This window comes from Alternaria arbusti (assembly GCF_024043155.1).
Source record: "Alternaria arbusti strain BMP 1465 chromosome Unknown scaffold_8, whole genome shotgun sequence".
Lineage (NCBI taxonomy): Eukaryota > Fungi > Ascomycota > Dothideomycetes > Pleosporales > Pleosporaceae > Alternaria > Alternaria arbusti.
In genome coordinates this window covers 920,342-947,794 of record NW_026249948.1, presented here as the reverse complement: position 1 = coordinate 947,794, position 27,453 = coordinate 920,342, and the positions used below count along the sequence as shown (strand labels likewise).

The window sequence follows — 27,453 nt, the reverse complement described above, 5'->3', positions numbered from 1 at the left end:
CTGCTCATCTACTCCATAACATGCAGAAGACAGTGGTGTCCAGAGTAAGCTGTGACCTTTGCGTATCGATCTATACTTCTTCAGTTCATGACGATCCCAGGGGCTGGCTAACCGTAAACAACCTAGCTTGTTAGAACCACCGAGACATGAAACTTATGTACCAGACTGAATCATCCGCAATTTACGCATCTCTCTTTCTATCACTGCGTTCTTTTCTCAAGACACTCCCACTTGTTTTCAAAGCAGTAAGACCCTCACTCCGCAAGTATCTCCAGCCTGTGACCAACAAGTCCTATTATAGGTACTACCTAGGTTCCCAAGGTCGTGGAAGCCAGTATGTCGGGCCGCATCCAACACGGCCGCATCGGCAAATACAGTTCTTCAGATAAAAAGCCTTTTCCCACCCTTGTTAAGCCATACTTCTTCAAACCTACTGCGGATAACCGGCGTTTACGCCCTTACAACAAGACACGTTATGTGTTCAACTTCTCCCAATGGGAAGGCAAAACTATTCACGAGTTGGCTTACGACCATCGACCGCGCGGCCTCTACTTCCTCGATTTCATAACTGGTCCAAAGTTCGATTTAGCAAGTCGTCCTGACCTGATCAGCGCCCTGCGCTCCCTTAACAATGAGTGGTATACAGCTCACCTTTACCCGTCCTTCGCTAAGGGGCTCGCCAAACGAGGATTCAAGAGATTTGAGATTGAAGGATCGGTGTATGAGTGTGCTAAGTATCCCAAGAATCTCAATCCCCATCTACAATGGTACTTGTCGTGCGAGAAAACACCGTTCGACCATTTCATAGAGTTGGAAGCGCCCTACAAGGCAACCGTTTGGACCCATAAAAAGCCGGAAGTAACTTTCGATGCGGAGCCTCTCGCGGCGCTACGACCTGAAAGCGTAAATACGGGACAAGGGATGGGGTGGGAGGCGTATCCAATACGTCTCTCTTTCTTCGGGGTGCCGATTCGAATTGAACGCCTGTACATTGATGACCCGGAGAAGAAGAAGACCTATCTTACTGTTCTGCCCGCCGGTCTTAATGGGAATTATGTGGCATCAGAGTTCCTATATCTCACCATGGAGTTGAATGAGGAGGGCAAAAGCCCGGGCTGGGCAGAAAAGATACTGGGCCTTCCGTTCCATTTCTCCGGCGCTCTTTGCAGTACGTACTGCGTTGACATAGTCGATGCTCATTTCGAGAAGGTCGAAGACGAATCTGTCATTAGAACCGGTCTTCGGTTCGAGATGAGAGGCGTTATCGCTGCAGTTGACGAAGGCAAGATATCCGTCAAGCTAGACTGGCAAGATCCGCGACTCTTGGAGGATGAAGGAAATCGCGAAACCATGCACATGACTCTGCATGAAGGTGTTGAAGCACCGGTGGTTGGAGGAAAGTACCTGATCAAAGGTATTCTTCCACCGCTAGGTTTTGGTTGTAGTAAGTGGGGACCTACATTCGATTGGAAACACGGCAGCCTACCGGATGGGGTTTGGAAGGCTTTCGCGTTTGATCGCATTACCGAGTAAACTATCATCATCACATGCTTTCCACGGTGTTCTCCAAGGATGTGTTAAAGCCAAGGTTTCTTCTCATCAGGTAAACCAACAATGTATCGCCTGGAATGCGACTAGTGATAACAAGAGTACCATTGAAGACTTTTCAGCCCGTTCAAGAGTTGGTCTGATATCTCTTAGTCTTGGTTGACCTCATCAGCGTGAGCGATTGGTAGTCAAGGTTTGGGTGACGCTATTGACGCTATCTCTTCTAGTCCACGTTTCGCAGGTATAATCTCAGATCTCCTGGCATCGGTTGATCGTTCGCTACTTCTACACAAATGTCCCTTACTCCCCCCAAGTCAAGGTACGTCGCTGCGCAAAAGTACCTGCTCGTTAAGATCTAAGGGCTAAAATAGTTTGGCAGCTGCCTTGCGATACAACTCTATTTCTTCACACTACCTCTTCTATGGCGTCGGCTCATCACTTGCCAAAGTAGCCAAAGATGACACAGCGCATCGAAGATTGCCGCGTCATGAGATCTTTTCTGGAACCACCGCAAGCAAGTTCGGTCACTTCAGAGAGATCCCTACACCTATCCTCAGAGAGCATATAACTTCCGCCCTACGGAACAGAATAGGCGGAAGGTACCTGAGAACAAAGACCCGTACCGCTTCAACTTTGGCGAATGGCGCGGCTTCAGCATCGACGAGCTCACCTATAGCGATTGTAAAGGGCTGGTCCACAAGAGGTTCTTAGCAGACTTTGTCTTCGACAAGGACTTTGATCTGGCAAAGCGAAGCGACCTCGTCACAGCGTTTCGATCCTTAGCCGACTTTTACTACGACGAGCGCTGGGAGGTTGGGAAAGAGATCTCTAATCTGGGATTCACACGCACAGACAGATATTGCCTACATTTCTGGGAATCTCCGCTGAGTGGAAACGCAAGAGTGCATCTGTCATGTGACGAGACGCAGTACGATCAGTTCATACACGTTATTCACCCTTCGCCAAATTCTTGGACCAGAAGGCAGCATGTTTCTTTCAGGGGAGGCGAAGAGATACCGGACGTTACTCCTAGCCCGGCCAGCTTCAGTGAAACGGTGTTCTGTAACCTTGACGCGATACAAAAGGAAGAAATGGCGCGGTTTCCTGTGCACATCTCCTTCCATGGTATGCCTGTTAGACTGGAACGTTTGTTTATCGACGAGCCAGACAAGAAAGCGACATACCTTACTATAGCGCCTCTTGGCTTCCAAGGTAGCACAAGAAGCGTTGATAGGTACTTTTACCTTACTATGCGTCTCAACGAAGAGGGCCGAGAAGTAGACTGGGCAGAGAAACTTCTCGGCCTACCCTTTCGCTTTGTGGGAGCCTACGTCAACAGCAAAACAGAGGATCTTGCCTGCGCGCATTTTGAGCCAATCCAAGCGAGCGATATCGAGGGTGGATTTCGTTTCGAGATCCGCAGGACGGCGTTGTTACTCGAAAAATACGGCATTGCGCGCGTTGCGCTGGATTGGGGCAATGATGCAATGTGTGTGGATAATGGATCAATCGGGTCCCTTCTCCTCACATATTCAGAAGACGATGTAGAACTTCGGGAGGGTCAGCATCACCTTCGTGGCGTCATTACGCTACGCGACAATGGAAAGTTCAGGTGGAGAGAGGAGCTTCTCAATGATGCGGTGTGGAGATGCTGTGCCTTCGAACGCAGGAGTACTTCGTTAGATAACCAATCTCTCGAGCACGTTGAGCTTAAGGGTCATTGAAAGAGATACCTACATTCCAAACTACATCCTACCCTCTATCCTCCCTGCCATCCAACCAACTAGTACAATTCACACACCTCTTAGCCTTCTCACTAATATACTTCCTGCAAAACCGGCACTTGACCTGCTTCTTGACGATGTTATCCCCACTCCCCCTCGAATACGCCAGCGCCACGACCCAAAGCGCCAACGCAACGACCAAGAACCTGACAATCTTGTCCAAGAACTCGCCGTAGGCTAGCACCACAGCCCCATCATCGATAGCCTGCTTAGGGGTGTTGTAGCCGTTGGAGATGGTGTTGTTGTAGTTGGGTCCGGATTGCAGGATGGCGAATTTGGCGTCGAGGTTGCGGGAGAGAAAGGGGAGGAGCGAGATTATGGGGAGGATGATGGAGGAGACGAGGGAGTTTGCGACGGCGGTGAAGGACGCTGCGAGGCTGTGTCGCGTGTTAGTATGGTGTATTTATGTATATAATGTTATGGAAGTGACATACATCAGTCCAACGGCTACTTCAAGCACATTGTCGCGTAAGGCGAAGTTGCTGAAGCTGTCCCAAGCACTGGCGGTTCGCCTTCGGATCCCCTGTTCTGCATCGCGGAGGGTTTGGTGTGTGTTTTCATCTAAGCGCGGCATGATGGTACTATAGGGTGTTGAGATGGTAGGGTAGGGTGTCACGATGTGTAAGGATGTGATGCATGGGTGGTGGAAGCTGGAGTCGCGTCTCAGGTGACGACGTCATTCCGGCCGACGCGTAGTGCGCGTAACCTTGGAAGATCTGCACTAATCACGCGCATGAGGATTGCTTGTACGAGTACACCTACTAGTCACATTGGCATGTTCGAAGCATACAATTGCCATCGGATGTGTGTATCAACACTGACTGTAAATCGCATTCACCCTTTGTTCAACGTGGCGATGTGATCGTCTCCAATGACCATCTCCACTCCAACGCCTCCCGAAACTCAGTCTACTCCACGCGTAAGCTTCCCCAGGCTGTGGTCCACTTAGCGAGACGCCCGATAGATCGGCTTTCCTTATTATCATTGCCCTGCGTCGCAGACAGCCAGGCGGCTGCAGCGCTGCGCACGACATATCCAGATCCTCCGACATGACGACTTCTTGCGGATCATGCCATGCACACGGCGAACACCACATCCTTCACGATCTCGATCGCGAACAGGCGTAGCACACCCAACCTCACATTTATCTTATCCAGCCACCAATCCGCGCCGTGGGTCTCCGAATGCCGACCCCACAGAGTCGGCCCTTCTACACAGGAAGCCACTCTGCTCCCGAAGACAGGCCACATGCCCAACCCACACCCCACCCCACCATCGTAACGAGGAAACCACCAAAAAAGATTTAGACCCCGCCTGTCGCAATCACAATCACGCCAGGCAGCCTCATGATTCAGTACCATCGTCAACTATGCCGACCCCGGATCAAAGCCCTCCGCCGCCTATCTCGCGCCGCGTGACCCTTTGCGCACGCCATAGTAAGATCGCCGTCCTATCTGTAAGGGTCAAAAGGGTAAATCCTCCCAAACGCAGGGTCTTGCCATCCGAAGCGGATGGAAAAGCGTGGACATGACAAGTGGTCACGATAGATCAGGTCATGTTGTAGCAACTTTGGGCAAGGTAAGTTGTGTACATATGTAGATCTCTTCGCGTAAAGTACACCAAAAGAAAAGATGCGCGGTGCAAAATACCCTTTTCCTGCGATAATGTCGGCACGCTGCGCTTCGTGAATGGACGAAGTGAGGGGTAAAGAATCCGAAAACGTGGTTGGTGAATATGATGGATATATGCCGGTAGATGTTTCTTGGGCACACTTTCTCATGCAACATGCGAAGTGCACGAGGCTGCATGCAAGGTATACAGAACAAAGCGGTTACGGCTAGTGCTGGTTGGAGTAATGGCAGACGAAAATCACGACTTGGTCTGCTGCAGGCAATCGTGAGGCTGAACGGAAACAGGAGAAGAAAAAAATTGAGTTGGCTGGTACGATAAGATTATCTTCGCCTCTGTAGCGGTGGTGCCGGGAGACCCGATTATTCTTGCTCTGACAGTCGCCACGGAGGTTTTTCGGATGGTTTAGGGTAGGGGCGGTAAGCGCGCGAAAGAGGGATGTTCGCTGCTGGCGTGTGGAGGGGTAATTTGGGCGCTGTTGGTGGTTTTTCGCTATCGTGGGTTATGCGGCGTGAGGTCACGGTACTGCACGTTTGTCTCTTAGTCTGCAGTAGTCGCGTTTTCGGGTGGGGGATGGTTGCGTGTGCTCGACTCAGTGTACCGCCGACGGAGGTTGTCAATGGAAGGGGTTGGCCCGTTGCGTTTGATGAGGTCGTCATAGCAATATCACCGAGCCAAGTGCGAAGGAGGGGATGAAGCTTGAAGATATTATGAAGTGGAATTTGTTTGTTGTTCGATCGCTATCATGCTGCCGCGGCACGCAATGCAGTACAGTATGTGTAAATGCTCAGTAAAACACCGCCCAATGCGTGAAACCATATAAATGCAAGCCCGTGGTATACCAAAAACGCCTTTCCAATGCTGTGTGTGAAGTCAAAAAGCCACCAACGCCGCGCAATGCTATGTATCCAACCCCTCCCCCATGATGCACCCTTTTCTCTATCCCGCCGTGCTACCGTGCTACAAGATCGACTCCCCCGTTACCGAGTCGACTCGTGCTCTTGATTTTGATCGGGTCGATGACCTCCGGCGTTCCGCGCCGTCCTTGGGCTTCCTAGTCTTTGCGCGACGTAGCGCAGGAACATCCTCCTCTTCAGATTCATCTACAGTGAACAGGTCCGGGCTGGGTTCTCTCCATGAGTGGCGATGACCCGATAGTGTGCGCGAGTACCGGCGACGGTTTTGCTGTTTGCGGGTTGCGAGATCCTGTGCACGGCCTCGTGATGGTTCAGTGATTCTGATCCGTGGAGGGCTGAGCTGAGACACGACTTGTGGCGTGTCGTTCAATCGGTCGTCATCCAGCCCCATGAAAGACTCCTCCTCGTCCTCTTCGTAAATGGTAGGCGCGTGGTACTGAGTGTGAAGCTGGCTGTGGTTGTGCTTGACATAGCGGGTCCACTTGTTGGCGAGGTTGGACTTGAACTTGGAGGACTTGGTGGTGCGCGGTCCTTCCTGGACGTCGATGCCTGCGCTCAGGGACAGCTCGTACGGGTCGTCAGCCTCGGTGATGGGTGGTGAGATGAAGTGCGAGAAGGGGTCTTCGTCGATGTCCGGGAGGTCGTTTTCATTAGTGTCGTCGTTGCCAGTCTCAACCCATGGCGGGAAGGAGTAGGCGCGAGGGGTGCTTCGTAGATAGGAAGGCATTATTAAGAGGAAGTCCTTGAATTTTCGAAGGAGCGATGAACGTCGAACAGGTAGTGATGGCTTAGCGCTTGATTCAACCTTAACAAAGGCGATGTGACCGAGAATGGTGTTCGTTCCCCCGGCTCCTGGCCGGTCCTTCCTGAAACAGCAGCTCGCGAACGCTCGGTGAAGAGAGTTCACAAGTGGTGCTGGTAGGAGATATTGGTAGTAGGTTCGCCAGTGGTGAGCGGCGCACGCAAGCTATATATGCGTGGCTTTGGGGTAGGCGTCTGGAAGTGTCACGAGTGGGCGGCGTGGGAGAGGCGACGAATATGAGACAATGCGAGTGCTGCCTGGGAAGTGTTTGCCTGGGAGAGGGCAATGCAAGAAGCGACAGTTAGTCGGAACCGTGGTTTATCCTCCGCGAGATGTCTGGTACGGGATGCATATTCTGGAGGATTCCTTGGGTACTTATGTTGACAGGCGAGCGAAGCAGCCGGAAGAGGTGCCCTGCATGTGCAGTGCATGCGCATTAGCGTGCGGTGTGGATGAGAAGCTTAGTGCAGCGTGAGCAGAATAGGTAAGGATCCCAGGGCGCAAAGGAATGGGTGACAGGCAGAGTGATGGCGGGCGGGCCACATGAGATGGTTGGCGGCACACCATCTCGGTGTAGGATGACCTGCAGGTTGCACGCGCGCATTGGCCACTAGGTGTTGCGGACTCGACGGCCGTTAATGCAGGACTGACGATCGATGGGGTGCCGCTAAGATATCAAACTATGGCCAGAGACTGAACAGCGCGATCGTGCAAATTGCAGCGAGCCGTAAAGACGACTGGCGACACTAGGCGTGAAGGGTGGAGCCAAAGGCCCGAAGACACTACGTAGTCACGATACAGCGCTAGCAGCGGGGCAGATCACACCAGCATACCATCACAACCTCTCTGTTCCCACTCAGCCTCATTTCAGGCTTGCCTCTTTTGGTCCATCATACACCCTCTTCTGCTCACACGCCGCTCGCTTGCGCCGCTGAGAGGCCACGACGGAACTGCTTAGAGTCCCGCTACATCCGCCCTGCCACGCTCGTCGTGAGCATGACGAGGCTGCTTGCGTGAACCTTTGTTCTGTGCCTGCAGCCGACGCTCGACTACACCGAACCCGGTGGCGTTCTTCCAGAAATGTTTCATCAAAAGGTCATGGATAGGGTTTCAGCTCCGTCGATGATTCAGCTGATGCGGCTCCAATACACCACACTGACAGACTACATTAACTTTGGATCACCGTGACAATTGCCACTATTCAAGCCTGGCATCGTGGTCTGCCTACACGGAGTTTTACCCGTATCACTCGACAGCCTGGGATAACGCGGCATCTGCTCTCGGCTCCACTATCCAGTTCTCCATTATTTTGAGATTTCTACTGTTTTCCCAGATTCCTCCTTACAACCGCGATACGGCCCGATTTTGCTTGGGCTCTACAAGAGATGGAATGACGTAGTTTCGCATACACACGACCCTCCTGTTGGGCTTTGTAATGTTACAGTCACCGTTTTCTGACGTTGCGGTCAACGTCGACGATAGTCGGATGCTGTAGACGTGGGTAACGCGGTTCCCGGGCGCCAATTTGGGCTTGCGCCTCAATATCTGACTAAGAACTCTATCTCGCCCACCGCAGTGTCACCTGAACCCTGATGCCGCCTGACGAGTCGGAGTCGCCTGCATTCTTGAATTCCAATGCGTCCCGCTCGCTAATGCTAGCAGACGAAGTCTTGGAAGCTCACGTTCAGCTCTCGACACGAAATTTTGTGCGCCTCATGGCTGTTCATGTTCCAAATGATGTTCGGCGTTCACGAGTTTGTCGCGGCTGGGTATTCAAGAACACTACCTTGTTGGGTGGCTAGGGGCAGCTGTGACAATCTCGGCTCCTCTTTCCAGATGCTACTACAAGTCGCTTACGCCATTAATGAACTGCATTCGACACGGGATTGGACGCTTCTACAGTTTCTCTCCTAATGCGAACCAAACAACGTTTGCGAATAGAAGCTCATCGTCTACGTTCGGAGCGTGTAGTCTTCCCTGGCATGCAGGCTTCCATGCGACCTAGCCTCCGTTATTCGCAGCGCTTCTTCCCTTGACTGCACACGTCTTGCCAGATCTGGTGGACTACACAGCATGCCCTAGCAGCGCTCTCTACACGATTTGCTTTTTCTTTCCAATCATTGGGTCATTAGTATACACAAATCGACCGATGCAGTGGCACGCGTACCGTGATCTACCACTCACCGCTGGGACGACCCCAGCAAGACTAGATTTCTTCACAACCGACGTCTACATCCTCGCAGAGTCCGTCCCTCAACGTCCTTCACGATGCATCTCCAAAGCCATTCACCGCCCTACACCGCCCTTTCCGCCATGCCTTCCGCGATACGATCTACGAGGCGCGAGCGCCCGGGAGCTAAAGTCGTTCGCTAGCCTACAAAATTCCCAGCAGGGATTCCCCAAACCGCCAACCTGCATTTGTACCAAGAAAGAAACACCATACCTGTGGGTCTACGACAACTCGGACGCTTTTGTTCCAGGTTTCTTGAAACACATATCGGACCAGCGTCGGTCCACCTCGGGCTTTTTATGACGCGCGCCTACAGTTACGGGCTCGAGTTTCGGCGAGGCGACGAAAAGTTCGAACGAGGTGATCATTGGCCGCCTGCCTCGTTTCGATTCCGTCTCCGTTCGTACATACGAGGCGCTCACCGCTGGTGTTCCTGCACCAAAGCCCGACACACCGTGCCGATAGCGACTTACATAGTGTTGAATGTCGGCATTTGTACCAGCGCTGACAGATTTCCAGTCGCCTTGACTGGATGCCGACGCCGGTGCCAGGGATCCTGTCTGTGGGGTGCATGGTTGAGATGAGCCCCGCCGTCTCTTCGAATTCTGCAACACCACGGACTCTGATCCGACTAATCGCCCCTCTCGATCCGAAATCTAGTTGAGATGCGCGCGCGTACTGTCTGCCCCTATCCTCGCGCCCAATGCATGTTCTTGGTACAACGAGGCTCTCACCGACTACGTCACTTCCTTTACCGTCTATGTTTGGGTATACTCTTCTCCGCGGGTCAATGCGATAGTAAGCGCTTCTGAGAAAGACTTCATCAAAATTACCCCGCTCCTCCCACACGGAAAAAAATTATGGTGGACGCGTGTTCCGCGTGACACCATCGACATGGTGCGGGAATGCCGAGCCTGCAAGTAGTCAATCAGCTGCAATGGCAGAACAAACGTGAGGGCTGCAACAACCAGAGGAGAGAAGGAAAAACAAAAGAAGGATAAGCTTCGACCTAAACGCTTCGTCGTAACATCTCGGAGTCAGCACTTGCGTATCCCCATGCCCATTACCCCAGCTACGTCACCTGGCACACGCGTTGCACTCACGATCGTCGCGTTAAAACTCTTGTCTCTTTATTCTTTGCTCTTCGTACCCAATCACAAAAGTGCACGCAGACCCCCCTCGTTCAAGAAACGCCGTCCCAAACGCCGCGATCAATGGGTATAGTACATGCTAAGATCCGATGCCAATCTCATATCCAAGCATCACCTCTGTTGATGCTCCCTCCCAGCCCCGATTTCCGCCCGTTGATATCATGAAGTTGCACGTCGGGTCGAGGTATAGTTGCGATATGACGCCGGTGCGGTGTCCGGGGACAATGAAGAAAGGGGTAGCGGCCGCGCCGGCTTTCGGTCCCGCGTCGTTGTGGGCAAGGTCGTAGAGGCGGAGGATGTCGTATGATGCGCTGGTACATGTTAGTGCTTGTCTCACGTCACGTCACGTCACGTCACGTATGTATGTGTGCGCGTGTGAAGGGAGGTGAGCTTACCAAATGAGATGTCGCCCATTGGGCATAGCCCGAACTGCACTCACTGCACCACTGACGCTGGGGAATCGGAATGTGCGTCGCGGCTCTCTCAGGCTCTTGTGTAGACTGTATTCGTCCACTGTGCCGTTTCGTCGGCCAGCGTAGATGAAGTTGCCGTCTGGTGACCAGCATGCGTTCATGCACCATGGTGGTGTATTTCGCGGGGGTGTGATGCGTGCGACGGGGTTCGGTTGCCGGCGGTCCCAGATACGCAATGTGCCGTCCATTGACGCGTCCATAAAGGTCGTTTCAGATGAAGCAGGCTGCTCGGTCTGGTTTGCGGAAGTAGTCGTAGACTGTTCGAGATCCTCTGCATGGGGCAGGCCGTTGGAAGTGCCATTGAGCTGCGCATCTGTACTTCCATTCGCTGCTGGTTGGTTCTCAGCATCTACTGGGGGTTCCTTCGCTTGTTCCGCAGCTGGCTCCTCGGGTGCTTGTACAGGACCGCCCATGTCCATCATGTCCATGTCAGCATTGGCGTCGTCGTCCGCTTGCTGTATGCCGTTCGCGATGGCTCTGGAGAACTCGTCCTCGTCGTCGTCACCACCGAACGAAGGAAGAGTGGCCGAGAGGTTGTTTTCCTGGCCGTCGCCAAACAAAGAGTCCTGGTCCTTGTCTCCAAACAGCGAATCGTCTGGAGATCCCTGGGCATCCTCAGTACCTTCTTCCTTGGGTATCACGGGCTTTATATCGGCGCCGTTCGCGAGGGCGCCGTTGGTTCGAGGTCGGGCGGAGTTGTTGGAGGAGAAAGTGCCGTTCGAGGTAGGAAGGGTTTCGGTATCCTGAGGTATAGGTAACGTAGACATGGGACGTTGCTCGATTGCGGATATCTGTCCTCCGCTCGTCTCGAACTTCCTCTTGACGCTTCCAGTGTTCAAGTCCCAGTCATTGATAGTCTTGTCCCAACTACCACTCAATACCGACGTCTCGTCCTGCGACAGTGTCAAAACCGAGACGGCTGAGGTATGGTTCTTTAGAGTGTGTATCCGCGTTCCTTCCTGATGGCGCACCGACTGCAGGTTTATGCCTCCCGAGTCCAGACCCGACAACAGCCATAGGGCTTGGTGGTGTACTGCGAGCGAGTACACAGGGGACAAGCTCTCGGCTGCGGCACTGTCCTCATTCTCCCAGTATGAGAGAAGCACGCCCGCCTTGGTGACCGAGTCAACGAAAGGGTGTCGCTGGGCCACGGTCAGGGCGAGCTTTCCGTTGGCCGTGTCTACCCAATTGAACTTTCGTATATAGCCGTCCGCGCCTCCGCTGAAGACCCATCGCATATCTGGTGTAGCGGTAATGGCATTGATTGAGGTGCTATGCGGTGCGGCAATGGTGGGTATGATGTCGTATATAGGCGCATTCAAGGCCTCCTGTCGCACGCTGGGGTGGAAGGGCAGGTTTCCAAGCACGCCCGAAGCCGCTGCACGAGGGCTGGGTGATGTGAGGGTGACAGATGGATTGCCGTCTGCTTGTCCAGCTGTCCCGCCATTGGATATGCTGTTGCGCGGACGCTGCGAAGGGCTGTCGGGCTCGTCCTGGTCCTGATCTTGATCTTGGTCTTCATCGTCGTTATCGTTGTCGCCTTCTGCATCGTCGTCGTCGTTATCGCCGTCGTCTGCGTCATCGCCCTCTTCTTCCTCGTCTATGTCCATAGCATCATTCTCCTCCTGCTCATCTTCCTCCTCGGCGGAGCCTGTTGCGCGTGGTCAGCTGGCAGCTCCTCCGAGCGTGGTGGAGATATTTACTGGCGCCATTCTCGTAGTCGTCCTCTTCATTCATACTATCTCCATGAGCATGAGCTAATTAGCACGTGCTCAGCGGATGCACTGCTACGTCGCGTCGAGTGGATGCGCCGATGTTCGCGTTGGGGAACATGGATGAGGCTCGGCCTCGCGTCATTCCCCCGAACGGCACCATTCTCGTTTGGGACTAGATCCACTTCCTCGCCCTCCAGGGCTCTTTCCTTGGAATCATCCACACAAACACCACCTGGGCAATCTTAACGAAACTCACACATGACTGGAATCCAAATTTAGGTACGGTACGGAAGTGCGTGGTCTGTATTCTACCCATCCGCAAAACCAGCAATCTGACGCCTGATGGAGTTGATACTTGGAGAAGCCGCTTAAACACTCAACTGCACAACGCATGAAAAAGAACAGCATAACAATCCTCTACCTCTGTCCCGGATATTATCAGATTACGTGGAGTATATAGCACAGCAGACGCTCATTTCATCCGCCTTGACTGGGCCTCTTTTGAGGCTGCAGAAGTTGAGCGCCACTGATCTGGACCGCGTCAGATCTTGTCTTCGCTCGGCACTTCTAGCATCACAGCTACTTCATAAATTAGCCTGTCTTGACTTTCAAAAAGATATCATCTCACACGTACAATTGCAAGCGGACTTTGTCCAGCTATCTCTCGCTGTTTGCCTTTGCCAGAGCCCTCTCACGGTATGCAAAGCATCAAGAGACCTAGAAACCGTTTGTCGCTTACTGTTCCTGCTCTGTTAGAAAACTTAGCTAGCGCCTTTCGAGATTCAGCCTTTCTTTAGATATTCATGTCGCGTAAGCTAATCATGGTTGGAGCGTGGAAGGTTGCAACCATCAGCTCCTCAGCCTTGTTGCCCGCAACCTTTATCTTGTCAGACACTTGGCCCCCGCATCTAACGTGTATCTACCATATCAACTGTCCTATTGAATCACGCGTGGCTTTGTTGCGGCCTTTCCTACTACCCCCGGATAGGGTTTCAATGACAAAGTCTCATCATCAACGCAGGCAGCCCGTTTCTTCAGCCTTCTTAAATTTGGCACATCCCCGCGCTCCGCCCTCTTTCTATTTCGCCACCTTACTTCAATCTGCAATTAATGGAAAAAAAAAAACACTACAATATTGGTCGGTTAGCCATTGTCAGCCTCAAAAGATAGTACCAACGCTCACAAGTGCGCTATGAGAACTACGCGACATGTCAACGAAGGCAGGCATCAACCCTTCGAAAAGGCCAAAGTCGCTTTGAGAAGTCAATTTCCGTGGTTCGAGATTCTAGTCCACACCGCACCACTGACCATCATCGGCGCCCTTCTCTGGGTGCACATTACCGAGACCTTTTGGAGTGACTTCGAGGTCAAGAAGCAGCGGCGGCGAAACATGGAACTCAAAGCATTTCAGTTTGCTGCCAAGATTCATGAGCTGCTGATGCTATCATCACTTTCTTTCATCGTCTTTTACTACATGCGAAAACTGCTGGTCGGACGTACAGGCATTCCTTTCGGGCTTCTCAGCGCACCCCACCTCACCAACTCACCCGGCATGCTACTACATAAATCGTTTTGGGTGGGCTGGACACGTCACATCCCATTCGGAGGCTTGATGTTTCTCGCCTGTATCTTGTCCTTTGCTTTGGGACCATCATCAGCTATCTCGATGATTCCTTCGCTGGGATGGTACGAGATGAAGAGTGCATTTCCGGCCAATAGCTCGACAATTCTCTATAACGCAACCACAGCTGAAATCTGGCCGACCAAGTTCACTGCTTCAATGAGCCTGAATGCGACTGAAATTACCGGCTGCCTCAAGAATCCCTTCAATCCAACGAATCTGTTCTGCCCTACAGCCGGATTCATGGATGTCTTCAAATGGGTGTGTAGCTCCAATGCCACCAGGATATGTTCGCAGAAGGCTAACCTTCCCTAGTTCGTCAGTTTCACGAAGACTGAATCGCCCAATGCCCTGCTCTTTACGGACTACCTCAGTAGCGTCCAACGTAAGGTTGCCGTCAAGACCGACTCTGACAGTTCCGGCACCTCAGCCTACACCACCGTCATTACAGAGCAGGCTTCGAGGACACTCGGCAGTTTTTATAATTTTGCAAGGCGTACTAACACTGGCGGCATTGGAGACGTTGCATATCCTCGGTTACGCATCACGGCGGATACGCCACTCCTCCAGCCTGTCGTTATGGTAAAGTGTAGTATGTCCTTCTGGAACTGGGACTCGATTCGAGAGAATATCTCGTTTCCGGACATATCACAGGCATGGAGGCCGGCGGGGCTAAATTACGGAACACCTGGATACGTGGATGCTGAAGATGTGATCTTTGATGGACTTCCGGATGAGAACTCACGATTTGAGTGGTACAAGAAATCTGGCATGAACACATCTACATCACTGCTTGCGTTGGCAATCGTACCCATTGTAGCAACAAACTCTTCGACAGACGAATACCGATCTTCGGCCATTGTGGCCTGCTCGACCGATGCACGCTGGGCAGCCAGTGACGCGTACTATCAGCCCGCGAACTCAACCATCGTCTCCAGCAATGTGTCCGATACACTTTCCAATACGCTCTCCGAGACCGATTGGCAATACGGTGAATCACTTGTTACAAAGTATGCACTTTCGCATAAGCCGCTCAATCTACAGCTCGACTGGGCTGCGTTGCTCAACGGGAATCAAACTAGCCGGTCCGCCGACAACTCCACCTCGAACAGTACAGGCATGGCTATGTTCCTTAATTCTGCCATCGACAGCCGCAAGCTAGACGATGGCAAAACGACGGCGTTTTCAGCGCCGAACGTCACATCCAAAGACGCGGGCGGCGCGATCGAGGAGGCATTAGCCATGCTAATAGGCGTCGTACTTACGGACGGCATAGCGCGAAGCTCGTCCCTGGTATACACCCTGCTGAAAACAAATGCCACCGCCAGATCCGAAGTGGTAACGGTACTGGAAGTCTATCTTGGGCCAAACAGTGATTACACGTGGGGTCCAGGTCGATACGTTCCTGATTTCTACTCGGTGCGCATCAAACTCGATTCGTATGGATATGGATACGGACTCTGGAACACCGCACTTTGGGTAGCCATGGCCGTATTACTTCTATTCACGCTTTTAGTGCTAGTTCATGTAGCAGTACTCAGCTATGCCGGGTTTACGGGTCGGTACTATGGGGGCAAGTGCTGGGAGGATGTGGCGGGGCTTGTGGCGTTAGCAATGAACACAACGCCGACTACGAGATTGCATGGGACGAGTGCGGGGGTAGACTGCTCCGAGACGTGGAAGGCTGTGGTCAAGATCCGGGAAATAGGTGGTGAGCACCTGGAATTGCGTTTTGTGGATAAACACCACGAGGATGGACAGACGGTTCAGATCGGGAAGGAGTATTTGTGACCCAGAGTATTTGCTTATGGCAATATCAACGCCGTAACTTAGTTGATGGCTAGATGTACTGGCCATTCATGGTCGTAGGTCCGAGTTTGTAGAAGCTGATGTGTCATCGTTAGGTAGCCTGGGACCAAGCCTTGGAGAGCTTTGATTCATCGTTGGAGAAAATGGCTGCACTAGTGATGGATCGGGTGATTCAGAACTCGTTTTTATTACCTGGAAGTTGTTCTTTTGGGTAAAGTGTAAGAATCTTACCTAGGTACGCAGGCTTCTTTGGATGAGACCTCATTTTGACAATCAAGGTTCAAGCTGCGAATCTTTTTGGTAGTTGTAACGTAGCCGCAATGATCGCTGCGATTCTGAGCTGCACGCGTTGTCGGCCTATGGCTCCCGCTATTGAAACGCCGCACGGCCCTGCTTCCGGGTCAACCCTGGAAGTAGCCGTGGGGCCAACACAGGTTTCTTTGAGCTGACATCCAGACACGACTCCGCAGCCCATCTTGACCTCCTATTCAACCCGTTTCGCATCGACGGCAATACGCATTCACTCGTGCTTCCATCAAACGAGTATCGCAATGACGAGCTCGTACAAGGGGGGACCGGTAGATTATCGCTCCTCAGCTACCCGTGCGGCATGGCCAGAGCTTTCGAAGTAAGTCACCAAATTATGCACTATGAAGTCCACCAGCGCTCATCGCGACCAGGCTATACGAGCAGATAGAAGCCAATGAATAACGATGTGAAGATATCGAATGTGGCGCCGAATATGTCGACTGCGCAGAAGATATTCTAGACGAGCTGAGGGCTGAGAGGAGGCGACTCAACAAGTAAGCGCCACAACTTGAAGAAGCGGTAGCTACTGACTATAGACAGAGAGCTAGACTCTCGGATTATAATATATGAAGCCGAGGATCTCAGCAAAATCGCCAAGAACTTGCTGGATGCTCTAGGTGGCGCTGCCGAGTTGCGCCTCTCAATCTACGAGTTTTTATGCGTAGAGGACGATGGTGTTCATATACCAGATCTCAACCACGAATTCTTTCATGAGCACGATACGGGAGAAACGGTTGCTCTGGTCGCTTGTGAGGAGATGTATTGGCGTCGCAGATTAGATCAAGATGAGAAGAAAGAGATTGTGAACTGACGGCTGACAGCTCTCAAAGAACAGTTCATGTTCAATCCCAATTTGTTGAATCCTCAGTTGGCTCGGGAAATCACCGAGGCCTTCTTCAAGGTGAATGTAGTTCACTTCCGCGATGCACGACTGATGAACGAACTCATCAACACACCTTTCCCGTGCGGATCAATTCCCAAAGATCACGTCCGGAATATCGTGATCTACATACGATTTGAAGACTTTCTCGAGAGAGCTGGTTGGAACGTGCGTACATGTTGCTATGAGACGCCCCATGAACCAGGCCCGGAGTTCAAATGGATAGAGCACGGTGTATACAACCGCTTTCGTCGCGACATCGCTTTCATCCAGCGTCTTGTCTTTGCCAGACCTCCAGAAGTCACCTTACTTCTGGTTACACCATTTTGCCGATGGGATGCGGAAGATCTTGATAAGGATCGCATAAATCTTAATTTCCTGGAGGTCGTACTGCCAACCTACAATCATCTGAAGAAGAATGGGTCAGCCACGAAGGTCATTTCCAAAAGGCTTTCATCCTTGAGTGAAGCGGAGTATGCCTGGGGAGCGGGTTGGGTCCCTCACGACGACGAAGACGTCACTTGGCAGGTCGAGATCGCTGCCAAAACATATGCTCAGGTAAATACGGTTTGTCGTGTTTGGTCGATACTTTACTCATGTGAAAACAGTCTACTGCTGAGCACTATGCCTATCCGGGTGGTCGAAAGAGCTCGAAGCGCGAGCGATTAGAAAACCGTATTAAAGAAACTGCTGCAAAACGCGCAGGCTAGCGGCAGACCCACAATATTAGATACAGTAAGTTGGAGAGGGTCTTGAGACAGTGGCGACAACAATGAAAGCGATAGAAGCCTGGGCGTTCGCAGATGGGTGAATTGACTAGGGCCACGAAGTGAACGTCTGCGTGGACATTCCTCACTCATATAAATTTGCGGGCCCATTGCTTATTCCCCAATACCTCTCATCCATTGCGCTCACTCAACTGGATCCAAATTCCAACCCAACCAAGATGCAGCACCACGGAACCCAAGCAAAGCTTACTTCACCTCTGGACGCAGATGTGTCTCCTTCGACGAACATGGGAGCATTGTCTGGTTTACCAGAGGAGCTGCTCGATGGTATCACGGGATATATGACAAAACAAAGCGACCTTGCTCATATTTCCCTCGCGTCGCACCAGCTGCGACGTATCGCGAATGAAAAGCTCCACACCAACCTAACCCTTAACGAGCGTTACTCAGGAAGCTATCACTGCGCGGTCGAACAAGTCTTCTCCTTTGCGCTTGCGCTTCTTCACCGACCTGAACTAGCATCTAGCGTTCGCAAGCTCTCAATGAGTCTTATAAGAGGGCAGCCAACGTCGCCTCCCAAATGGTCATCTGACGACATCGCTAAAGCACTACGAGTGATCGACGACATGGGTACTAAAGGCACTGGTTGGGCCATCCGTGTGCCTGACTGGAAAGCGCGCTTACTTTCTGGCGACGGCAAAGCTTGTGGTGGTCTCATTCTCGCTTTACTTCCAAATCTGGTCGAGCTGGAGATAGAGATCCTTTCCACTATGCCTGACTTTCGTGTAGCGGACGACGATGTGGAGTATAACAAACGCATTGTATGGTCCCATCAGCGTTACGCAGAGGATCCTCTCCACAAACTCTTTGGAAAGCCTGGGTACTATCTCTTGGAATTTCTAAAACCCAAACGCACCGATCCGGTCATGTCCTCTCGAATGAAAGGTATCGTCAACGCAAGACTTAGGAACCTTATCAACAGACCAGCTTTGGATTTATCCCAGATCTGTGGCCTCAAGAAACTCGAAACTTTGCGGTTCTTCGGCAGCCGTCTTGACAAGAATTGGTGTACTCTGCCGAAGCTGCAGTGCTTAGAGGTCGCGCGAGAATGCAGGGTCCCGTCTTCATTCGTCGCTCCTGCTGTTGATACTCTTCAACTTGAGCTCGCTAGCTGTGTAGCAAAGGAAGTTGATCACAACGGGGCGCTCCATGCCGGTTTTCTTTCGGCCACATCGTTCCCACGGTTGGAACATCTCTCCATCCAGCTCACCAACTTCCACTCGTCTGGCGGCTTCTCTATTGTCAAGTCTATCCTTACACACTCCAAGCGTGCGAAGAGTAATAGGATGATTTACTGCCTTTCCCGGGTTGCGCCTAGCCTCAAAACCCTCTCAGTGAGTGCGTACGATAGCTTCGACCAAGAGTTCTTGAAGTGGATGGGGCCGGTCCCCACCTTTGCTTTCTTCAAGCAGCTGGAAACCCTTACTATACCACAGGATCTTCTTCTTGGCGATGGTTTTCCGAATCCTTGCAAGCTTCTTCCTGCTAGTATCCAGGTGATTGAGCTTCTTCACCCAAGCGTCAAGGCCTTTGCTTGGCTCGACGCGCTCAACAAAGCTCACCACTTCTTCCAGGACCTGAAAGCTGTGTATCTGATCTTCGAAGGCGCCCAAAATGACCAGTGCGTCACGATGTACGAAAAATACAGCGATTGGATCGCGGGTCGCGAGATGCACTACGAAGTGATCCTGCAATGTCCTCCTGCCGAGCGCGCGATATGCGACACAGTACCGGACGAGGAAAACCCACGAGCCTATCGAACATGGGCACGCGCTGATAAGCGGGTAGTACCATCTTTCGACGATGAAGAACCCTTTCCAACACTTGTGTCATTGACCAATGACTCAGAGGCGACCCATAGATGGCAAGCTAGCCACACTTTCCGCATCTCATACGCCTCATGCGCAAAGGAATGGTATCAAAAGATACGTGTCGCGACTCCGAGGACCTCCAAACAAGTAGATAATGACTCGACCGTTTGAGGACTTCACCAATAGTGCGCGTTCTCGCAGCGGCGATGTTACTATCATCAGTGGGCACTGCTAGGCGGAGGAAATGCAAAAGATTTATTACAAGATGCCAAACAAAGAATGCAGCGAATGAAGTATACTAGAAAATGAATGCCAGTGTCATTCACCAAGTGCTTATGATAGTTTCCGTATGTGACCTCTCAAACTGTTTGGCCCAAGTGACCCTCTTCTGCAACATCGTCACCCAGCTTAAGAGCTTGTGGTTGTTCTCGGGAGATAACGGGTGCCCGAATCTGTTCATGCTGACCCAGGTATGATGCATCGTCCCTCAAGAGCAGAATCGCATTTGGCTGAACCTTCCATGCTTCCTTTGGGTTGAGAATGAATTCGATGGTATCGGTCGTGCACTGATCGCCGGTGTCTGCTTTCAGGTAGTGCCAGGCCTGCGGGCCCGGTGCCTCGCGGTTCGGAGTCTCAAGGCAGAACCTTATCTAACGCACGCTAAACATCAGTACGCTACTCATCGACACCACTGTGGTTCTGCGAGTGACTCACCCCACGGGTGTTGCTCGGTGGGAGCTGTTGTCTGTACATGACCCACTCCGCCATCCCAGTACCCAGTCCATAGTGGCTGAAGGCAAGGTCGACAGTGAAATAGAGGCCAAAGGCGCCGAGGATAATGACCGAGAACGCACACCAAAGACAGCAGAAGGCGGCTGCTCCTCGCCAAGCTGATCTGCTTTCGTCGAATGAGTATGATCCAGACGAGCTCTTAGGTCCATCCACTTCGCCCCAGAAGCCTAGTCTTGACTCTTCGTCGTCGTCGTCATCGCTGGGCGAACGTAGCAGTTGATGCGCGTTGGTACCACAGCTGTTCTCATTGGATAAGATATCGGTATCTGTCGCTTTGTGAACAGCTGCAGGGTCACGGAAATATGCGAACAACGAGGCATGCGGCAAGGCGACATCGGCGTCTGTGTTCGAGGTCGACATTCTGGTCACGTTCGACATGGTGAATTCGATGCAAGAGATGCGTATATATTATGCGTGATTCCAAAAAGAGACCAAAATCGATGGGCGCAGCGGTGCCAATGGTAAGTTTTCGGGTTTTCGCGCGGGTGAATGACGGGAAGAGTTACAAGAGAAAGACAACAAATATGCCATAGAGCTGCTAGCTTCGCACAGCCATTGCATCCGACCTCGGGACAAGAAAGTGCCGCTCGGTGATCTACAAAGCGGTTTATAAGGTATCGACAGGAGCGATTTCCGCGAGTAGCAGGAGGTTCGGGTATCGCACGTGCTCGAACGACGAAGAGGAAGTCGCGAACGAACGTCACTAAATCAAGTCGACAAACTAAAGTAAGAGGCTGTATACTACATAGTAAGACAGGGTGAAAAGGATTGAATTAGTATCATAGCAGGATTACCCGTTACTCTGGAGATCCGAAAGGAAGAGTTGGTTGACTTGATCCAGCGTTACCAGTACCACTAGGTGTTGACGAGAAGCTTGCAAATCCGCCCGATATGCGTGGAGGGAGGCTTCCAAACAAGCTTCCGGTGGCTGGAGCACTAGAGGTAGTTGCACCTGGCGTATGAGCGTAAGAGGCAAACCCAGTGCTCGTCACAGGAGCGTTGGAAGAAGGGGAAGTTGCGTTGGTACCGGAGGTGGAGGGACCCGCGGTAATAACCAAATGAGAGGGCGTATGAGCGGCACCTGCAGACGAGACAAACTTCTGAGGGCTTGTGGATTCCATCTTCCTGGGCCAGGATTTGAGAAGCAGAAAAGCCAACTCATCAATGGTATCTAGCTTCGACTCCAGGCCAGGTAACTCGGTGATGTCCACCTTGAAGTATGTCCGGAAAGCCTGCACTATCTCATCTCGAAGACCGCGGTTGGTCTCTGGGGTGTTGCTATACGTCAGTTGCACGGCAGCGATGAAGTCTTCCGAATCAACGTGGTGATCCAGGCTCTCGCGAAACTTGGTCTTTGCAAGTCGGCTAAGCCCCTTCACCTGATATTTATCAGCGAGCGCATACATACTCGCGTGTATTGTAAGCGGACTGGTGATCTCGATGCTGTTGTCGGGCTTTCGGTGGCTGACGTATTGGGTCGCTTTCTTCGGCTGCTCGATTTTCAATTCCGGCTGCTCGATATTCTTGAGGTTCAACGCCAGGCAAGCGCATTGATCATGAGGCTGAGAGCTTCCCCATACATCTCTGCGGGGGTGGTGAGCGGGCGCCGCTGCTGTGTTGAGGTCATATTGCTTGAGTTGTTCGAACGCGGCGATGCCAATGTCGTCGGTGGGATCGTAGTCACCCAGATACAGGTAAGCGATTAAGCGTCGGATCATGTCTGGATCGTCGGCCGGCAGATCGATACGTCGTTCATCAGCTTCCTGCTCCAATGTCAACACGGGAGGTTGGCGCGAAACGCTGCGGACTTACCTTTCCAGCGAATTTAATGTTATTCGCGAAAAACTCGCATGCTGAGCCAACAACAACGGAATGCACATCGAATGTCGAGTCGCCGCAGCTGATAACTAAGTCGGTGAAGTCGCCATTCTTGTAGGCCCTAAACCATGTCAGAGCCGGATACGGATGCTGCCATGGGCGCGTAAGTGTATTGCGGAGGACTTACCTGAGGATGTGAGGCGGACAACTGAAAGGCATTTTACACATCAGTGAGCTTGAATTCGAGGTTCTTGAGGGAGGAGCGACGCGTTGGACGCGTCCATCCTGAGATTACGCCGATGCGACGCATGGGCACGAATGTGGCTCGCCAGCAGCCCCTTCTTGAACAGATAAGCGATAGATGTGCTCTCCAGACTTTACCACATGCAGCAGTGCTGCACAGCGAGTAGAACATCGCATGCCCAATGACGCAACGTGAAGCTGTTCGGGTCCGGAGATTTATGCATGCAGGTGTCAGCGCGAACCACGCTAGCGCTAGGGCGTCGTCGGGTCCCCAAGACTAACACCGTCTTATATCATACTCTCCCCCGCCGGTCAGATACCAAACCATTTCTGCGTTCCCGACAGAAACTCTCAGCCTGCCCAAGAGGTATCCACGACCTGTCCACGCGATGACGGCGTCGACAAAACCGGAGCCTGGATGACCCCAGCCCACTATGGCGGATGCGCACAATCAACTTTTCGACTCTGACAACCTCCCGGCCACTCGGTGTACTGGTCTGTTCACATTCATGTCTTCTATGCATGTATTGCCGGTTGATTCCTTTTCTACCATCCAAACAAGGCCGGGAATGCCAGACTAGCATCTTCTGAAGACACACCCTCCAACCCCTTCATGGCTTCTACAGATAGGCCTGAGAGGCGCAACTGTTCAAGCCTATCTGGCAGTATCTCTCCAATTCTCTTCCTCGACACCAGACTCTGCTCCGAAATCCCTTCAATGGGTATTTGAAGGCACTTCATTTGATTGAAGTTGACTAGGCTTGTTACCGGCTCCAGGTACTTGAACCAATCCAGGTCTGTGCCGGCTTTCTTGATGCGCAGCACTTCCAGTGCCTGTAATACTGCGGCCATGGTTTCTACGAGGATTTCCATGCTTCCCCGCACATCATCCCCAAGAATATCACCCTCGATCTGGTTTGGCCCTGGAGCCAAGCACTTGTTGCCTATGTTGATGATGAGCGACCACAGGAAAGGCATTCGTTGAAAGAGTTTGGGCAGATACTTGTATCTCCGGTCGTTGTTAAGGAAGACATTCGTGGTCAAATCCAGCACCAGTTCTTCGACCCTGGAGACACCTGCTGATGCAGTATCCCAGTCAACGCTACAGTGAAGGCCAAGGGTGATGGCCTTCATGCAAGGCAAGGCCAGCCAGTCCCAGCTAATGTGACGAGCATGAAGATGCAGCTTCCGGAGCGCCCCCAATCCTGGGTTCATGGCGACGTCGAGGGGGTGTGACTCAGTCTTGTCTGGAAGCCTGCACTGTACGCTACATGCATGGCCATAACGACTGCTATCGAGCTCATGCAGACTACTGTTGAAAAGGGTTTGCAGATCGAGCTCTTTCAAGTTAGGAACAGAAGCAAGGAGGAGTGCTGCAATTTTTATCTCGCCCATGTACACGCGTGTATGCTGGAAGAAGTCCTGGAGTACTGGATTGTCGGCCGCGGATAGTGCGGTGAATGGAATCTCGACAAGATGGATGATGGGCCGCTGCGTGAGTTGGGCTACTGCGCGTGCTAGGTCAGCGCGGCTGAAGAGGGCACGAGCTAGTCGTGCGATTCGTCGCGGCATGGCATCGTCGGCGTAAGAGATTGTAGGGTATCGATGTGGTGCATCCTGCACCATGGAGCCATTATGCCTGGCCGCCAGGCTGAGCTTAAGAAGATCGACTTCTGGGACTTGGGCGACGACATGGAGAAGGAGCTCATCGGGGAGCCTCTTCAACGGGAACGAGTCAGCGACGACCGGCCCATCTACACACAAATTTGTTAGCATCGGAGTCCCCTCTGGAGCATTCCATTCCATTGACGGTGGGTTGAGGTTATCGGTCATGGCTGGGGTTGGTAAAGCAGGCAAGGTTCTCACATGAGATAGAGATGGGCATCGTGCCTGTGAAGAGTTTGCAGCGTTGGATACAAGAATTCGCAAAGTGGAAGGGCGCGATGAGCGAGATTGTACGCAAACGGCGCGTCGACTCCGATACCGCAAAAGCACACCTCACTGCCACCATGACCATCGTCGCATGACACTCTCGGTACACACGTGGTGTAACACTCGAGGCTTACCGACTGAATATATCGCCACCTCACGAATTTACGTTGAATGACAAGGAGGGGCAAAGATAATGGATCTTCACGATACTCTGACAGTGTGATCCTTACCACGCTCATGCCGACTACTATTTCCAGTACTTTCCACCTATCTTTGATAGCTAGGCACTATTACCATCGTTTCCATCCTCCTATATCTCTCGAAAGCAAAGCGCCTCCTTACTGCCCTCGTCATTCCCGAGATGACTGCGTATCATTGAAGCTGCCGCTTCCACTGTCCAGCGTCACTTCGATTTCCAGGACGACCAGCGCACTTCTAGCGACAGTCGCCTAACGGTGATGATAGTTGTAGTAGCCCATCCTTCCCTGTATCACTATCATCGGCAAGTGTGTACAGAAGTCAGCAGAGACGTACCAAAATGAGCTCACACATGCCAAAAACTATTACACGGTCCCTTATCCTAGTAAAATGCGATGTCTGCGTGTCATAGTCAAGATGTTGAGATCTCAAGTACCGCAAGACCTTCCAGCTTGCAAGCATTCATGATGTATGCGCAGAACATTCGAGAAAAGAACTAAAATCTAGCGCGTAAACAAGATACCCATGCCCAACATCAAAGTTCTCGCAAAACCGACCAAATCCATGCACCGACCCCCGTTTTCTCAACACCAAGCAATCCACCACCGTGATCCGGACAAACACATCGTACGAACACTGTAAAACTCTATCGCGCATCTGATTCCAAAGCCACAAGATCGGTAAGCAATGTAGATCCGTCCCCACCCCTCTGCAGGCAACATGGGAGGAGGAACGGACCGAAAACGGTCGTAGATCTCTTGGTATGGCTTGTATACATGCCGGGAAAGGGAAGAAGTGGGCAACACCTCACGTGTAAGCCGCGTGGTGGCTGATGCGCGATCTTCGGCTCTTGTGTAGACCAGACTCCACGTGGATGGAAATAGTAGTATGGCAAACGCTATCGGCATGGCATAGCTCATAAGACGAGATGACGTATCTTTGTGGTGTTTGCCCCTGGCGAGCATTGGCGCCTAGACATTGGGTATTAATGCACAGTGATATGACTGATCTTAAGATCGGGGTAGAGCAAATGTTACAATGGATGTATTCATGATGATAAAACTATGGAGAGAAAAATACAAGATCGCTCATTGGTATCGCTAAAAGTACTACAAAAGTTCTCGAGAAAGAAAGAGATGAACTGCCAATGAGCAGAGTCAGTAGGTCATTGGCTCAAGCACACCGGGTGTGACGTTGAACTGCGCGGATGCGCGGCTCGATAAGGTTGGTAAGACATGCTGACCCCGCATCACGTCGACGGTTGACTGCAGCACTGTCGTGAAACACGTTGTCTTAGCCAAGACAGACGTTTTGTGTGGCGGCTGCGTACCACCCGCAGGATGATCCCGGTCTTGGACGCGCGTAGGATTCTACACAGATAGATGACGAGATTCAACATAGAGTTGAGTCGTATGCTTGCAGCGGCGACGCAGATACTGGTGCACACTGCTGGGCAGCTATGATTGGCTCGATGCGGGAACGACTGTGACGGAATTCCCTTCAGGAAGAGACAGGAAGTCCGCTCGCCATACGGAAGAGTTCGAAAGCAAGGCCTGGTGTTTCTCGCACGGCCATTTCGACATCGGGTCGCAGCGACAGGCTGGGGTTGGCACGGAAGGTCTGGATGATGACGTCTCGCAGACCACGGTCAGTGTGGTAGGTAGACTCGTACGCCTCTTGGCAGGCCTCTGGGAAGTCGGCACTGCTGAGGTGCAGGTCAACCTCCTCTGCAAATTTGCTACGCGCAAGCGCTTTCAAGCCTGCAATGCCATACCTGCCATAAACCGTTAGCAAGCAAGTTCCAAAGGAGGTGTGATGAAAGATGGGTGCGTGATTGGAGAGGGAGTAGTAGTACGCTGACGCGGACTGTTTCGAAGATGCAGCCATGGAGGCCCAAGGACCATAGTAGGTAATTGGTGCATCTTGAAATCGTACACAAGAAAAACAGACGAAAGGGCTGTGTATGCAAAGGTACAGTGGGGTGTACAGCGCGGGGTGCGATTGGCGAGGTAGAGTGCCGGTGACGCATATGGCGGAGCTTGTCGGCGTTTCAACCGCCGTGCCACGCGCTGCACACCCCAGTCATGGGAGGTAGAGCTGCAGGCGCAGATGAAGCAACCCCGCAAATCGCGGCGCGCATTCAGGCAAAACGTAGAAAAGTAAACAATGACGAGAGAATGGTAGTACTTACTTCTCAGCGATGGCGTAGACCTTGGCATGCGTGATGAGATGTGTCGTCTCAATGTCGAACTCAGTCTCTGATTGCTCGCTTTCCAAATCATCATCCTCGAAGAACTGATCGGCCATCGGCGTGTCGGGCAGCTTGGAGGATGCATCGATGCTTTGAAACATTGGCTCGTCGGCAGGAGGAGTCAGCGGCATTGAGTTGTTGGTTGCTGCCATAAGTGCAAGGAGCGGGTCTTCGACTTGGACCAGGTTCAGCTTCTTTGGAGGGCTTCTCCTCTTGGTAATCGATGATCGTAGAGAGGTAGGTCGGTTCGATCGTTGTGAGGATCGGCGCGAGAGTGACTTCTTGGTGAGGTAGTCCATGTGGTAGAAGTCTAGAAAGATTTAGTACAGTCTAGGGTCCCATCGCCTCATGCAATACGTACAGTGCACCATGTGTTCAACAGCTTCTGCGTCATCTTCGCTGAGGTCAACCACTCCGGTTTCTGCTTCCCTGAAGCCATTGCGGCAGGCCCCCTCGAAGAAGGTGGATCTTGTTGCGAGGAGGATACGGTGTACTGGGTATCTTTTGGCACCACAAACAATGGTCAGATCTGAGTATTGTCCGCATGCAAACAGTCTAACAGACTTAGCTGGGTTGGAGGGACAGAAGGATGTAACTTACGAGGCCAGGGCCGACTTGAGCTCGATCATTGGTGCGTCCATTGCGTGGAGGTGTTGTGTGAGAGTCAAGGTAGGAGTGTGAGAAGGTTGTTGCTGATACTCGAAAGGTTTGGCGGGCAGAGGAAGGCTTCTTGAGGCAGATGCTCGTAGGAC

At 52.1% G+C, this 27,453-nt stretch overlaps 10 protein-coding genes across 10 annotated transcripts; 4 read left to right on the top strand and 6 right to left on the bottom strand.

Moving 5' to 3' along the window:
* Window positions 1-336: 336 nt before the first annotated feature.
* J4E86_006699 (uncharacterized protein) lies at window positions 337-1,533 on the top strand (the record flags this gene model as incomplete). The annotated part of the gene is made up of 1 exon (XM_051447224.1): window positions 337-1,533. One exon carries the CDS (start codon window positions 337-339, stop codon window positions 1,531-1,533), a length of 1,197 nt encoding a protein of 398 aa, XP_051301709.1.
* Window positions 1,534-3,137: 1,604 nt separating this feature from the next.
* J4E86_006698 (uncharacterized protein) lies at window positions 3,138-3,906 on the bottom strand (the record flags this gene model as incomplete). Its single annotated transcript, XM_051447223.1, has 3 exons — window positions 3,138-3,222; window positions 3,350-3,709; window positions 3,767-3,906. The coding sequence occupies 3 exons, from the start codon at window positions 3,904-3,906 to the stop codon at window positions 3,138-3,140; spliced, it is 585 nt and encodes a 194-aa protein (XP_051301708.1).
* A 2,015-nt stretch (window positions 3,907-5,921) lies between these two features.
* On the bottom strand, window positions 5,922-6,605 carry J4E86_006697 (uncharacterized protein; the record flags this gene model as incomplete). The annotated part of the gene is made up of 1 exon (XM_051447222.1): window positions 5,922-6,605. The coding sequence occupies one exon, from the start codon at window positions 6,603-6,605 to the stop codon at window positions 5,922-5,924; it is 684 nt and encodes a 227-aa protein (XP_051301707.1).
* A 3,535-nt stretch (window positions 6,606-10,140) lies between these two features.
* Window positions 10,141-12,271, bottom strand: J4E86_006696 (uncharacterized protein; the record flags this gene model as incomplete). The annotated part of the gene is made up of 3 exons (XM_051447221.1): window positions 10,141-10,372; window positions 10,457-12,185; window positions 12,238-12,271. The coding sequence occupies 3 exons, from the start codon at window positions 12,269-12,271 to the stop codon at window positions 10,141-10,143; spliced, it is 1,995 nt and encodes a 664-aa protein (XP_051301706.1).
* A 1,758-nt stretch (window positions 12,272-14,029) lies between these two features.
* Window positions 14,030-15,246, top strand: J4E86_006695 (uncharacterized protein; the record flags this gene model as incomplete). The annotated part of the gene is made up of 3 exons (XM_051447220.1): window positions 14,030-14,131; window positions 14,186-15,163; window positions 15,199-15,246. 3 exons carry the CDS (start codon window positions 14,030-14,032, stop codon window positions 15,244-15,246), a joined length of 1,128 nt encoding a protein of 375 aa, XP_051301705.1.
* Window positions 15,247-16,826: 1,580 nt separating this feature from the next.
* On the top strand, window positions 16,827-17,578 carry J4E86_006694 (uncharacterized protein; the record flags this gene model as incomplete). The annotated part of the gene is made up of 2 exons (XM_051447219.1): window positions 16,827-17,426; window positions 17,477-17,578. The coding sequence occupies 2 exons, from the start codon at window positions 16,827-16,829 to the stop codon at window positions 17,576-17,578; spliced, it is 702 nt and encodes a 233-aa protein (XP_051301704.1).
* Window positions 17,579-17,814: 236 nt separating this feature from the next.
* J4E86_006693 (uncharacterized protein) lies at window positions 17,815-19,638 on the top strand (the record flags this gene model as incomplete). The annotated part of the gene is made up of 1 exon (XM_051447218.1): window positions 17,815-19,638. The coding sequence occupies one exon, from the start codon at window positions 17,815-17,817 to the stop codon at window positions 19,636-19,638; it is 1,824 nt and encodes a 607-aa protein (XP_051301703.1).
* A 188-nt stretch (window positions 19,639-19,826) lies between these two features.
* J4E86_006692 (uncharacterized protein) lies at window positions 19,827-20,637 on the bottom strand (the record flags this gene model as incomplete). The annotated part of the gene is made up of 2 exons (XM_051447217.1): window positions 19,827-20,112; window positions 20,219-20,637. The coding sequence occupies 2 exons, from the start codon at window positions 20,635-20,637 to the stop codon at window positions 19,827-19,829; spliced, it is 705 nt and encodes a 234-aa protein (XP_051301702.1).
* A 419-nt stretch (window positions 20,638-21,056) lies between these two features.
* On the bottom strand, window positions 21,057-24,153 carry J4E86_006691 (uncharacterized protein; the record flags this gene model as incomplete). Its single annotated transcript, XM_051447216.1, has 3 exons — window positions 21,057-22,022; window positions 22,072-22,198; window positions 22,871-24,153. 3 exons carry the CDS (start codon window positions 24,151-24,153, stop codon window positions 21,057-21,059), a joined length of 2,376 nt encoding a protein of 791 aa, XP_051301701.1.
* A 1,797-nt stretch (window positions 24,154-25,950) lies between these two features.
* On the bottom strand, window positions 25,951-27,342 carry J4E86_006690 (uncharacterized protein; the record flags this gene model as incomplete). The annotated part of the gene is made up of 4 exons (XM_051447215.1): window positions 25,951-26,224; window positions 26,642-27,011; window positions 27,063-27,256; window positions 27,302-27,342. The coding sequence occupies 4 exons, from the start codon at window positions 27,340-27,342 to the stop codon at window positions 25,951-25,953; spliced, it is 879 nt and encodes a 292-aa protein (XP_051301700.1).
* Between the last annotated feature and the right edge of the window lie 111 nt (window positions 27,343-27,453).